The sequence below is a fragment of the Crinia signifera genome, chromosome 5 (assembly GCF_055691185.1).
Source record: "Crinia signifera chromosome 5, ASM5569118v1, whole genome shotgun sequence".
Taxonomy (NCBI): Eukaryota; Metazoa; Chordata; class Amphibia; order Anura; family Myobatrachidae; genus Crinia; species Crinia signifera.
Genome location: NC_139221.1, coordinates 329,364,450 through 329,379,048, shown reverse-complemented (window position 1 = coordinate 329,379,048; position 14,599 = coordinate 329,364,450). Strand labels below are relative to the sequence as shown.

The following is a 14,599-nucleotide window of genomic DNA, read 5'->3' as shown; positions in this document are numbered from 1 at the left end:
GTGGCCGGTGCAGTACAGGAGGTACAGCCAGGGTATAGGGTGGCCGGTGCAGTACAGGAGGTACAGCCAGGGTATAGGGTGGCCGGTGCAGTACAGGAGGTACAGCCAGGGTATAGGGTGGCCGGTGCAGTACAGGAGGTACAGCCAGGGTATAGGGTGGCCGGTGCAGTACAGGAGGTACAGCCAGGGAATAGGGTGGCCGGTGCAGTACAGGGGGAACAGCCATGGTATAGGGTGGCCGGTGCAGTAAATGACGGTCCCAACCTCTTCTCTCTCCTATGGAGAATCCCACGTTGTACAGAAGTGTTTTATATAAGTAAAAGCCTGACGTCAGAGACCAGCGGCCAATCACCTCGGTCTCTGTCAGTGTGGCCGCGCCCACTGTTCTATGTGTACAACGTGGTCCCAGGCCCCGCCCCCCTGTCACAGCGTGTTCCCGGAGAGATGGCGGCGGCCGGGACTGAGCGGAGAGTGGGATGTATCGGGGCCGGCAAGATGGCGCGGGGGCTCCTGGGAGGCATCATCCTGGCTGGTAACATTGCACCCCCGCTGACCCTCCACACCCTCTAGTCTCCCTGCTGTTACCCCCCACTGATCCTCCATACTCTCTCCCTGCTGTCACCCCACACTCCTCACTGACCCTCCATACCCTCCCCCTGCTGTTACCCCACACTGATCCTCCATACCCTCTCCCTGCTGTCACCCCACACTCCTCACTGACCCTCCACACCCTCTAGTCTCCCCGCTGTCACCCCACACTCCTCACTGACCCTCCATACCCTCTCCCTGCTGTCACCCCACACTCCTCACTGACCCTCCATACCCTCTCCCTGCTGTCACCCCTCACTGACCCTCCATACCCTCTCCCTGCTGTCACCCCACACTGACCCTCCACACCCTCTCCCTGCTGTCACCCCCCACTGATCCTCCACACCCTCTCCCTGCTGTCACCCCACACCCCACACTCCTCACTGACAGTCCATACCCTCTCCCTGCTGTCACCCCACACTGACCCTCCACACCCTCTCCCTGCTGTCACCCCACATTCCACACGGACCCCCCATACCCTCTCCCTGCTCAGTCACCACACTCTCCGCTGACCCCCCATACCCTCTCCCTGCTCCGTCATCCCACACTCCCCGCTGCCCCCCCCACACCCTCTCCCTGCTGTCACCCGACACTCCCCGCTGACCCCCCATACCCTCTCCCTGCTCCGTCACCCCACACTCCCCGCTGACCCTCCACACCCTCTCCCTGCTTAGTCACCCCACACTCCCCGCTGACCCCCCATACCCTCTCCCTGCTCAGTCACCCCACATTCCCCGCTGACCCCCCATACCCTCTCCCTGCTCCGTCACCCCACACTCCCTGCTGACCCCCCCCCCCCACACCCTCTCCCTGCTGTCTCCCCACACTCCTCACTGACCCCCCATACCCTCTCCCTGTTCAGTCACCCCACACTCCCCACTGACCCCCCATACTCTCTCCCTGCTCAGTCACCCCACACTCCCCACTGACCCTCCACACCCTCTAGTCTCCCTGCTGTCACCCCCCACTGATCCTCCATACCCTCTCCCTGCTGTCACCCCCCACTGATCCTCCATACCCTCTCCCTGCTGTCACCCCCCACTGATCCTCCATACCCTCTCCCTGCTGTCACCCCACACTCCTCACTGACCCTCCATACCCTCTCCCTGCTGTCACCCCACACTGATCCTCCATACCCTCTCCCTGCTGTCACCCCACACTCCTCACTGACCCTCCACACCCTCTAGTCTCCCCGCTGTCACCCCACACTCCTCACTGACCCTCCATACCCTCTCCCTGCTGTCACCCCACACTCCTCACTGACCCTCCATACCCTCTCCCTGCTGTCACCCCACACTGACCCTCCACACCCTCTCCCTGCTGTCACTCCCCACTGATCCTCCACACCCTCTCCCTGCTGTCACCCCACACTCCTCACTGACAGTCCATACCCTCTCCCTGCTGTCACCCCACACTGACCCTCCACACCCTCTCCCTGCTGTCACCACACACTCCTCACTGACCCTCCATACCCTCTCCCTGCTGTCACCCCACACTGACCCTCCACACCCTCTCCCTGCTGTCACCCCACATTCCCCACGGACCCCCCATACCCTCTCCCTGCTCAGTCACCCCACACTCCCCGCTGACCCCCCATACCCTCTCCCTGCTCCGTCATCCCACACTCCCCGCTGACCCCCCACACCCTCTCCCTGCTGTCACCCCACACTCCCCGCTGACCCCCCATACCCTCTCCCTGCTCCGTCACCCCACACTCCCCGCTGACCCTCCACACCCTCTCCCTGCTTAGTCACCCCACACTCCCCGCTGACCCCCCATACCCTCTCCCTGCTCCATCACCCCACACTCCCCGCTGACCCCCCCCCACACCCTCTCCCTGCTGTCACCCCACACTCCTCACTGACCCCCCCCATACCCTCTCCCTGCTCCGTCACCCCACATTCCCCACTGACCCCCCATAACCTCTCCCTGCTCAGTCACCCCACACTCCCCACTGACCCTCCACACCCTCTCCCTGCTCAGTCACCCCACACTCCCCGCTGACCCCCCATACCCTCTCCCTGCTCAGTCACCCCACACTCCCCGCTGACCCCCCATACCCTCTCCCTGCTCAGTCACCCCACACTCCCCGCTGACCCCCCCATACCCTCTTCCTGCTCAGTCACCCCACACTCCCCGCTGACCCCCCATACCCTTTCCCTGCTCAGTCACCCCACGCTCTCCCCACTGTCCCTCTGCCCTTTCCCTGCTCAGTCACCCCATGCTCCCCACTGACCCTCCGTACCCTCTGCGCTTGTTCTGCCCCCCGCCCTGTGTCTGCGCTCGGTCTGCCCCCCCGCCCTGTGTCTGCGCTCGGTCTGCCCCCCCGCCCTGTGTCTGCGCTTGGTCTGCCCCCCCGCCCTGTGTCTGCGCTCGGTCTGCCCCCCCCGCCCTGTGTCTGCGCTCGGTCTGCCCCCCCGCCCTGTGTCTGCGCTCGGTCTGCCCCCCCCGCCCTGTGTCTGCGCTCGGTCTGCCCCCCCCGCCCTGTGTCTGCGTTCGGTCTGCCCCCCCGCCCTGTGTCTGCGCTCGGTCTGCCCCCCCCCCGCCCTGTGTCTGCGCTCGGTCTGCCCCCCCGCCCTGTGTCTGCGCTCGGTCTGCCCCCCCACCCTGTGTCTGCGCTCGGTCTGCCCCCCCGCCCTGTGTCTGCGCTCGGTCTGCCCCCCCGTCCTGTGTCTGCGCTCGGTCTGCCCTCCGCCCTGTGTCTGCGCTCGGTCTGCCCCCCGCCCTGTGTCTGCGCTCGGTCTGCCCTCCGCCCTGTGTCTGCGCTCGGTCTGCCACCCCCGCCCTGTGTCTGCGCTCGGTCTGCCCCCCGCCCTGTGTCTGCGCTCGGTCTGCCCCCCGCCCTGTGTCTGCGCTCGGTCTGCCCCCCGCCCTGTGTCTGCGCTCGGTCTGCCCCCCGCCCTGTGTCTGCGCTCGGTCTGCCCCCCGCCCTGTGTCTGCGCTCGGTCTGCCCCCCGCCCTGTGTCTGCGCTCGGTCTGCCCCCCCGTCCTGTGTCTGCGCTCGGTCTGCCCTCCGCCCTGTGTCTGCGCTCGGTCTGCCCCCCGCCCTGTGTCTGCGCTCGGTCTGCCCCCCGCCCTGTGTCTGCGCTCGGTCTGCCCCCCGCCCTGTGTCTGCGCTCGGTCTGCCCCCGCCCTGTGTCTGCGCTCGGTCTGCCCCCCGCCCTGTGTCTGCGCTCGGTCTGCCCCCCCGCCCTGTGTCTGCGCTCGGTCTGCGCTCGGTCTGCCCCCCGCCCTGTGTCTGCGCTCGGTCTGCCCCCCGCCCTGTGTCTGCGCTCGGTCTGCCCCCGCCCTGTGTCTGCGCTCGGTCTGCCCCCCGCTCCCTGTACTTTCTATCACATGTGTAGATCACCATGCTGCCAGCATATCTCCTCATGTGTGGGTTTATGTTGTGCTGTGTCCTGCTTTAGGGAAAGTTCCGGTCCAGCACATTACGGTCAGCGCTCCGTCGGACACCAACTTGGAGTATTTCCGGGTAAGTGTGATACAATATGATTTACATATAAGCGAGGTGTAGGTGGTGGATCTGTTCCATGTGTAATTTCATATTATAAGGATCCCACCGTAACAGGGAAACCCCCACCCCACAATGGGTGTCACCCAATATATAGTAATTAACTTCTTGCTAATCCATTGGTTGAACCCACAGGCTCAAGGCTGCAACACAACCCACTCCAATGTCGCAGTTCTGTACGAGTGTAATGTCATTTTCCTGGCGACAAAGCCGCATCTGGTACCCACCGTTATGGCAGAGATTTCATCTGCCGTAACCAGCAATCATGTGATCATTTCAATGGCTGCCGGAGTGTCTCTGAAAAGCCTGGAACAGGTGAGTGGGACACACTGGTGGTGCTCCCAAGCACTGTGGTAGTATAGCTGGTGGTGCTCCTCCAAGCACTGTGGTAGTATAGCTGGTGGTGCTCCCAAGCACTGGGGTAGTATAGCTGGTGGTGCTCCCAAGCACTGGGTAGTATAGCTGGTGGTGCTCCCAATCACTGGGGCGGTATAGCTGGTGGTGCTCCCAAGCACTGGGGTAGTATAGCCGGTGGTGCTCCCAAGCACTGGGGTGGTATAGCTGGTGGTGCTCCCAAGCACTGGGGTAGTATAGCTGGTGGTGCTCCCAAGCACTGGGGTAGTATAGCCGGTGGTGCTCCCAAGCACTGGGGTGGTATAGCTGGTGGTGGTATAGCTGGTGGTGCTCCCAAGCACTGTGGTGGTATAGCTGGTGGTGCTCCCAAGCACTGTGGCAGTATAGCTGGTGGTGCTCCCAAGCACTGGGGCGGTATAGCTGGTGGTGCTCCCAAGCACTGGGGTAGTATAGGCTGGTGGTGCTCCCGAGCACTGTGGTGGTATAGTTGGTGGTGGTATAGCTGGTGGTGCTCCCAAGCACTGTGGCGGTATAGCTGGTGGTGCTCCCAAGCACTCTGGGACGGCAGAGCTGGTGGGGCTCCCAAGCACTGGGGCGGCAGAGCCGGTGGTTCTCCCAAGCACTGGGGCCACATTTGGGAATGTGGGACTTTTAATAAACCAGTCCCTAAGGACCAGAAATATCAGGCTTCAAAAAGTGATGAAGTGGAGAGTGATAATCTAACAGCCTAACTGTCATGTTACAGACTGGCTCTGAAAAATGGTAGTTAGGAGCTGAATGACGGGTTGTTCATCACTCTCTACTTTATCACTTTCTGAAGCTTGATATTTCTGGTCCTTAGGGACTGGTTTATTAATAGTCCCACTTTTCCTTGGATGCAATAATAATGTGTTATTTGTGGGACATTAGCACCAGTGTCGCGCAGGTTGCCACTTGTCTTCTGGGTCCGGCCGCACATGGACAGTAGTTTCCATGGGCAGAATAGCCCCTTGTGTCGGTACCCGGCTTATTACTGTGGGGATCTTGGGCTTTGTTCCCCAATGTGTTATTTCCCAGCACAGAGCCTGCAGGGACCTAAGCACCTTTACTGTCTTCTCCAGTTATCTCCTCCTGGTACCAAGGTTATCCGCATGTGTCCCAACCTGCCGTGTCTAATCCAGGAGGGGGCGATGGTATTCTCTCGCGGTTCCTGTGTCGACCAGCAGGAGGCAGACATGTTAAAGAGCCTTATTTCTGAATGTGGGATGTGTGAGGAGATTACGGAGACCTACATTGATATCCACACAGGACTCAGTGGCAGCGGAGTGGCCTATGTGAGTGTGGGGTGAGGGCAGGGTGAGTCATTAGAGAGCGGTCGCTAAGTGGCAGGATGTCAGCAGATTTAAAAGGTGAGGGGCGGTTAAGTCGGGAAATGTATTTTATATCGTACAATCGTTTCGGAAATCGGACAATTGGACAAAAAATCTTTCTAGTGTGTGGGGGCCTTAAGTCTGAAAACAGGAGAGAGTCTGGGGGAAGGGCAGCCTGGGAGCGGGAGAGAGAGCCTGGGGGAAGGGCAGCCTGGGATCGGGAAGTGCAGTCTGGGATCAGCAGAGAGAGCCTAGGGGAAGGGCAGCCTGGGATCGGGAAGTGCAGTCTGGGATCAGCAGAGAGAGCCTAGGGGAAGGGCAGTCTGGGATCGGCAGAGAGCCTGAGGCGGAAGGTAGCCTGGGAGTGGGAGAGAGTCTGGGGTGGAAGGCAGCCTGATAGGGGAAGAGAGTTCCAGGGCAGCCTGATAGGGGAAGAGAGTTCCTTGGGGAAGGGCAGCCTGATCGGGGAAGAGAGAGCCTGGGAAATGGCAGCCTGGGCGCGGAAGAGACAATCTTGGGGCAGGTCAGCCTGGGATCGGCAGACAGAGAGCCTGGGGGAAGGGCAGCCTGGGATCGGGAAGTGCAGTCTTGGATTAGCAGAGAGAGCCTAGGAGAAGGACAGCCTGGGAGCAGGATGGTCATGGGGGAAGGACAGTCTGGGACCGGTAGAGAGCCTGGGGTGGAAGGCAGCCTGAGAGTTGGAGAGCATCTGGGGCGGAAGTCAGCCTAGTATTGGGAGAGAGTCTGGGGTGGATGGGCAGCCTGAGAGTGGGAGAGAGTCTGGGGTGGATGGGCAGCCTGAGAGTGGGAGAGAGTCTGGGGTGGAAGGCAGCCTGAGAGTGGGAGAGAGTCTTGGGTGGAATGCAGCCTGAGAGTGGGAGAGAGCCTGGGAGGGGAAGAGAGCGCCTGGGGAAGGGCAGCCTGGTAGGGGAAGAGAGAGCCTGGGGAAGGGCAGCCTTGTAGGTGAAGAGAGCGCCTTGGGGAAGGGCAGCCTGGGAGCTGAATAGATAGCCTGTGGGCAGGACAGCCTGGGAACTGAAGAGAGCCTGGGATCGGGAAGGGCAGTGTGGGATCAGCAGAAAGAGCCTGGGGGAAAGGCAGCCTGGGAGTGAGTCTGGGGGAAGTGAATCTGAGGAGAGAGCAGCCTGGTGGCAGTGGTGAGTCGGGAGGGAGGAGAGTGATTCTGAACGACAACTCACAATCTATTCACACTTGTTGCATCTCTTATCAGGTTTACTTGTTTGCGGAAGCCTTAACGGATGGAGCAGTGAAGATGGGAATGCCGAGTGACCTGTCCCGGCGCATTGCAGCCCAGACTCTGCTGGTGAGTGCAGGGCAGGATGGACTGTGTAATGGTTAGCATTACTCCCTTTTAGCGCTGAGGTCATGGGTTCCATTCCCGTCATGACTGTAACTGTGCAGAGTTTGTAAATTCTCCCCGTGCTTGTGTGGTTTTCCTCCGGGTACTCTGGTTTCCTCCCACAATACAAAAATATACTGGTAGGCTAATTGGCTCCTAACAAATTAACCCTAGAATGTCTGTGTGTGCGTGTACATGTGGTAGGGAATATAGATTGTAAGCTCCACTGGGGCTCTGTACAGCTCTGCGGAATATGTGTGCGCTATATAAATAACTGGTAATAATATTCTCTGTACAGCGCTGCGGAATATGTGTGCGCTATATAATACCTGGTAATAATATTCTCTGTACAGCACTGCGGAATATGTGTGCGCTATATAATAACTGGTAATATTCTCTGTACAGCGCTGTGGAATATGTGTGCGCTATATAATAACTGGTAATAATATTCTCTGTACAGCACTGCGGAATATGTGTGCGCTATATAATAACTGGTAATATTCTCTGTACAGCGCTGTGGAATATGTGTGCGCTATATAATAACTGGTAATAATAGTCTCTGTACAGTGCTGCGGAATATGTGTGCGCTATATAATAACTGGTAATAATATTCTCTGTACAGCACTGCGGAATATGTGTGCGATATATAATAACTGGTAATATTCTCTGTACAGCGCTGTGGAATATGTGTGCGCTATATAATAACTGGTAATAATAGTCTCTGTACAGCACTGTGGAATATGTGTGCGCTATATAATAACTGGTAATAATAGTCTCTGTACAGCGCTGCAGAATATGTGTGCGCTATATAATAACTGGTAATAAGTCTCTGTACAGCGCTGCGGGATGTGTGTGCGCTATATAAATAACTGGCAATAATAATCTCTGTACAGAGCTGTGGAATATGTGTGCGCTATATAATAACTGGTAATAATAGTCTCTGTACAGCACTGTGGAATATGTGTGCGCTATATAAATAACTGGTAATAAATAAATGGTACTTGTTTCCTAGCACGGCGCCTGTCGGGTCCCATCGTATACCATAACTTAAGGTATGCGATGGGACCCGATGGACTAGATTTTCGGGGTTTAAAGACGTTTTTATACAATGTTAAAATCTATCGCATCGCATGCCATTACAATGGCATGCGATGCGACCGACCCGATTTTACATTGTACAGCCACCCTGATGGCTGATTACAATGTAAAATGCCCCCCAGACCCAAATTTTAATTGTATACCCACCATGATGGTTAATTATTAGGTGAAATGCCCCCCCATTGTTAACGCAACGCCACGATAAACGCCAACCCGAAGCGTGGCGAGCGCAGCGGTACGCGTCCTCCGACCTTTTCATACCCCCACTATCCACGTCGGCGTGGAGTTGATTTTATATAGTGTGCCGAGCGGATGCGGAATACATGTAAAGTAACCAACAATAGCTTGGAGGGCCGAAGGTTCCCCATCCCTGGTCTATAGAGACTAGAGTCTTCTTTGGACCCCTTCTAAAATTAGAAGGTGTGCCACCTAGCGGCAGCTTTTAGCTCCTACAAAAATATCAAAATATAATGGCAGACAAATCCGGTTCAGTGGCGAAAATTAACAGCCAAAGCTTTCAGATGTATCTGGATAAATAGATCTAGAGAAAATACATCTGACCTCTCCTGCCCCAGCCTTCCTCTCCTCCCCCGCTCCACTCACCCGTCCAGCTCCTCTTGGTGGCCTGGGTCCTCCTTCCCTGCCGGCTGCCGTTTCATACTTGCAGCGCGATCGTTCCTCCCCTCCACGCTCCTGCATGTAACTGCCGCGCTGACCACTGCTCAGGTGTGACAGGGTGCGTGCAGGGGGAGCAGCGGCCCAGGGCCTCCCTGCACAGACTGGACTGCCGACGCGGATCTTTGTTTTCATATTATGCAGCAGGATGTCAGCGTCGGCATTCTCTCTGGATTAAAGCAGTGCACAATGGACGGTACTTGTGTACTAGCACGGCGCCCACGATATTAGGTCGCACGACATATAATCGCACCTTTTAAATTGTATAAGCCCCCTATACGATGTTTAATTGTATAAGCACCCTAATGGGGGCTTACAATGTTAAATGCAACGCCCACTATCAACGCCAACTATGAACGTCAACCCGAAGCGTGGCGAGCGGCGGCGGTATGCGTCCTACAACCATTTCATACCCCCACTATCCACGTCGGCGTGGAGTTGATTTTATATAGTGTGGCGAGCGGACCGAGCCCGAAGCATGGCGAGCGGACGCGTATTACTCTACATGTATTCCGCGTCTGCTCGCCACGCTTCGTGCTCGGTGCGCTCGCCACACTATATAAAATCAACTCCACGCCAACGTGGATAGTGGGGGTATGAAATGGTCGTAGGACGCGTACCGCCGCCGCTCGCCACGCTTCGGGTTGGCGTTGATAGTGGGGGTGCCGTTGGGGGAGCTTTTAACATAGTAAGCACCCAACACGTTTAATTAACTTATAGGGGCCACTTTTAACATGGGAAAACCTTTTAGGGTGCTTATACAATTTTAAATCGCATACCATTGTATATGCGATAGAATGGCATACAATGCGATGGTATACAATTTAAAATTGTATAACCTCGGCTCGCATCGCATGCCTTATGTTCTGCGATGCGATGGGCGCCGTGCTAGTACACAAGTACCCAATGGACTCATGGGATTTGTAGTTTATCGTTAACTGCACAAAGTGTGACCAGTTAAAGATAAACTACAATCCCCATGATGCCACTGTGCCTGCTTCTCTGGCTAGCTACCTCTGAGGTAACTGAAGCTTAATCCCGGCGGCAGCCTTCACATTGTGGCACTCTCTCCAAGCGGCAGCTGCGTGATAGTTGGGCCAGGCATGGTGGTGTGACAGGGAGCAGTGGGCCCCATAGCAGCTGCACCCCCTGCACCCTCGGTAGTTACGCCACTGGTCCTGACCCTAAAGTGGGTCCTGACCTTCTCATTGTGGGGTCGCGACTCCATGTTGCTGACCATCAGACTGATTACTTTTCTAATCTCAGTCAGTGTGCCATGCTGCCATGTATGTGCTGTCTGCTGACTACACGTGTGATGTGATGGGTTATGGTATATTAGACTCCTCCCATCACTCTGTGCCCCCACAATGCTGCCATGTATGTGCTGTCTGCTGACTACACGTGTGATGTGATGGGTTATGGTATATTAAACTCCTCCCATCACTCTGTGCCCCCACAATGCTGCCATGTATGTGCTGTCTGCTGACTACACGTGTGATGTGATGGGTTATGGTATATTAGACTCCTCCCATCACTCTGTGCCTCCACAATGCTGCCATGTATGTGCTGTCTGCTGACTACACATGTGATGGGTTATGGTATATTAGACTCCTCCCATCACTCTGTGCCTCCACAATGCTGCCATGTATGTGCTGTCTGCTGACTACCCGTGTGATGTGATGGGTTATGGTATATCAGACTCCTCCCATCACTCTGCCTCCACAATGCTGCCATGTATGTGCCGTCTGCTGACTACACGTGTGATGTGATGGGTTATGGTATATTAGACTCCTCCCATCACTCTGTGCCCCCACAATGCTGCCATGTATGTGCTGTCTGCTGACTACACGTGTGATGTGATGGGTTATGGTATATTAACTCCTCCCATCACTCTGTGCCCCCACAATGCTGCCATGTATGTGCTGTCTGCTGACTACACGTGTGATGTGATGGGTTATGGTATATTAGACTCCTCCCATCACTCTGTGCCTCCACAATGCTGCCATGTATGTGCTGTCTGCTGACTACACATGTGATGGGTTATGGTATATTAGACTCCTCCCATCACTCTGTGCCTCCACAATGCTGCCATGTATGTGCTGTCTGCTGACTACCCGTGTGATGTGATGGGTTATGGTATATCAGACTCCTCCCATCACTCTGCCTCCACAATGCTGCCATGTATGTGCCGTCTGCTGACTACACGTGTGATGTGATGGGTTATGGTATATTAGACTCCTCCCATCACTCTGTGCCTTCACAATGCTGTCATGTATGTGCCGTCTGCTGACTACACGTGTGATATGATGGGTTATGGTATATCAGACTCCTCCCATCACTCTGTGCCTCCACAATGCTGCCATGTATGTGTTGTCTGCTGACATCACATGTGATGTGATGGGTTATGGTATATCAGACTCCTCCCATCACTCAGTGCCCCCACAATGCTGCCATGTATGTGCTGTCTGCTGACTACACGTGTGATGTGATGGGTTATGGTATATCAGACTCCTCCCATCACTCTGTGCCTCCACAATGCTGCCATGTATGTGCTGTCTGCTGACTACACGTGTGATGTGATGGGTTATGGTATATTAGACTCCGCTACTGACTACACGTGTGATGTGATGGGTTATGGTATATCAGACTCCTCCCATCACTCTGTGCCTCCACAATGCTGCCATTTATGTGCTGTCTGCTGACTACACATATGATGTGATGGGTTATGGTATATCAGACTCCTCCCATCACTATGTGCCCCCACAATGCTGCCATGTATGTGCTATCTGCTGACTACACGTGTGATGTGATGGGTTATGGTATATTAGACTCCTGCCATCTATGTGCTGTCTGCTGACTACACATGTGATGTGATGGGTTATGGTATATTAGACTCCTCCCATTACTCTGTGCCTCCACAATGCTGCCATGTATGTGCTGTCTGCTGACTACATGTGTGATGTGATGGGTTATGGTATATTAGACTCCTCCCATTACTCTGTGCCTCCACAATGCTGCCATGTATGTGCTGTCTGCTGACTACACGTGTGATGTGATGGGTTATGGTATATCAGACTCCTCCCATCACTCTGTGCCTCCACAATGCTGCCATGTATGTGCTGTCTGCTGACTACCCGTGTGATGTGAGGGGTTATGGTATATTAGACTCCTCCCATCACTATGTGCCCCCACAATGCTGCCATGTATGTGCTGTCTGCTGACTACACGTGTGATGTGATGGGTTATGGTATATCAGACTCCTCCCATCACTCTGTGCCTCCACAATGCTGCCATGTATGTGCTGTCTGCTGACTACACGTGTGATGTGATGGGTTATGGTATATCAGACTCCTCCCATCACTCTGTGCCTCCACAATGCTGCCATGTATGTGCTGTCTGCTGACTACACGTGTGATGTGATGGGTTATGGTATATCAGAATCCTCCCATCATCTGTGCCCCCACAGTGCTGCCATGTATGTGCTGTCTGCTGACTACCCGTGTGATGTGAGGGTTATGGTATATTAGACTCCTCCCATCACTATGTGCCCCCACAATGCTGCCATGTATGTGCTGTCTGCTGACTACACGTGTGATGTGATGGGTTATGGTATATCAGACTCCTCCCATCACTCTGTGCCTCCACAATGCTGCCATGTATGTGCTGTCTGCTGACTACACGTGTGATGTGATGGGTTATGGTATATCAGACTCCTCCCATCACTCTGTGCCTCCACAATGCTGCCATGTTTGTGCTGTCTGCTGACTGCACGTGTGATGTGATGGGTTATGGTATATCAGAATCCTCCCATCATCTGTGCCTCCACAATGCTGCCATGTATGTGCTGTCTGCTGACTACACCTGTGATGTGATGGGTTTATGGTATATCAGACTCCTCCCATCACTCTGTGCCTCCACAATGCTGCCATGTATGTGCTGTCTGCTGACTACACGTGTGATGTGATGGGTTATGGTATATCAGACTCCTCCCATCACTCTGTGCCTCCGCAATGCTGCCATGTATGTGCTGTCTGCTGACTACACGTGTGATGTGATGGGTTATGGTATATTAGACTCCTCCCATCACTCTGTGCCCCCACAATGCTGCCAGGTATGTACTGTCTGCTGACTACACCTGTGATGTGATGGGTTATGGTATATCAGACTCCTCCCATCACTCTGTGCCTCCACAATGCTGTCATGTATGTGCTGTCTGCTGACTACACGTGTGATGTGATGGGTTATGGTATATCAGACTCCTCCCATCACTCTGTGCCCTCACAATGCTGCCATGTATGTGCTGTCTGCTGACTACACGTGTGATGTGATGGGTTATGGTATATCAGACTCCTCCCATCACTCTGTGCCTCCACAATGCTGCCATGTATGTGCTGTCTGCTGACTACACCTGTGATGTGATGGGTTATGGTATATTAGACTCCTCCCATCACTCTGTGCCTCCACAATGCTGCCATGTATGTGCCGTCTGCTGACTACACGTGTGATGTGATGGGTTATGGTATATTAGACTCCTCCCATCACTCTGTGCCCCCACAATGCTGCCATGTATGTGCTGTATGAGGACTTCACGTGTGATGTGATGACCTTCTGCAGTAACTTGCCGGGGTCCTCAAAATAGTTTGAGGACCCCTGATCTAGGGGTAGTGATTAAAAATATATTTAACACATTAAACACAAAGTAGGTCCCATGATAAGAGCATTTTTGAACCATAACAATAATTAGTTTGGGTTTTTCTTATTAATGTTTTCACAAACAAAACAAACCCTTGTGTTAAAATGCTGTTCCATGATAATAGGGCAATATGTGGTCATAGATGCAGATTGTGACACGTATGTAACATTTCTAGTTTTATATAGTTAGACAAATCGCTAAAACTGTGTTTATAAGCCCTACAGACTACTAAGGGAATCAGTATTCATAAACTGGTTCAAATCCCCTCCTATTCCTGGGGGAGTGATCCATGGTGTTGGTGACAAAAACCAAAACTTCACACTTAAGGGGAGTTGAGTTGTCAAAATTTGGACAATATCCATCAAATCCCCCTGTTGCGCCTCTGTGGCGGGGAGCATCGCTCTTGCTCAGGCTACACCATTACTAAAAATGTTCCTCACCGTCCTCTTCTCATATAGGGATCACATCCTGCTGGCGTCTTCCCCTTCTGATATATTTATTCTGTCATTTAGGGGGCTGCAAAGATGATTCTAGAGACTGGCGACCACCCGGCTAAGCTCCGCTCAGATGTCTGCACCCCCGGAGGGACAACGATACACGGCCTCCATGAACTGGAAAAGGGGGGGCTGAGAGCCACGGTAATGAACGCTGTGGAAGCTGCAACCCAAAGGGCCCGGGATCTGGACAGACGATGACCAGCGTCAGCTAGCGGCTGAAGGAATCGCCGGCGAAGGCTGTTCTCCATCTCATTCCCGGGATGAGTGCTTGAGGGGACATTGTTTGTACCTGCCCCACATCCAGCACTACCAAATGACACCGCCCCATGCGGCTGGATGTTACAGTGAATCCCGTGTGCTGTAAGTGATGTGTTGCTGCCACATTCCGCGGACTTCCCGCATAAATAAAGCTGCTTTCACTTCAGTACCTGGACCTTCGCTGTGGCATAGGTTCTCTTATCTAGCGCAGCAATG

The 14,599-nt window shown here is 54.5% G+C and overlaps 1 protein-coding gene across 1 annotated transcript; it reads left to right on the top strand.

The window, feature by feature from the left end:
- Positions 1-395: 395 nt before the first annotated feature.
- On the top strand, positions 396-14,549 carry PYCR3 (pyrroline-5-carboxylate reductase 3). The gene is made up of 6 exons (XM_083144966.1): positions 396-532; positions 3,996-4,060; positions 4,235-4,414; positions 5,554-5,766; positions 7,034-7,126; positions 14,141-14,549. Exons 1-6 carry the CDS (start codon positions 445-447, stop codon positions 14,321-14,323), a joined length of 822 nt encoding a protein of 273 aa, XP_083001092.1. The 5' UTR covers positions 396-444; the 3' UTR covers positions 14,324-14,549.
- Positions 14,550-14,599: the final 50 nt, after the last annotated feature.

Bases quoted from the DNA above. Each gene is read 5' to 3' on its own strand.
- PYCR3 (XM_083144966.1), top strand. From the start codon at position 445: ATGGCGGCGGCCGGGACTGAGCGGAGAGTGGGATGTATCGGGGCCGGC. The intron at 4,415-5,553 runs GTGAGTGGGACA...TGTCTTCTCCAG, and splicing joins CTCTGAAAAGCCTGGAACAG to TTATCTCCTCCTGGTACCAA. The intron at 7,127-14,140 runs GTGAGTGCAGGG...TCTGTCATTTAG, and splicing joins TTGCAGCCCAGACTCTGCTG to GGGGCTGCAAAGATGATTCT.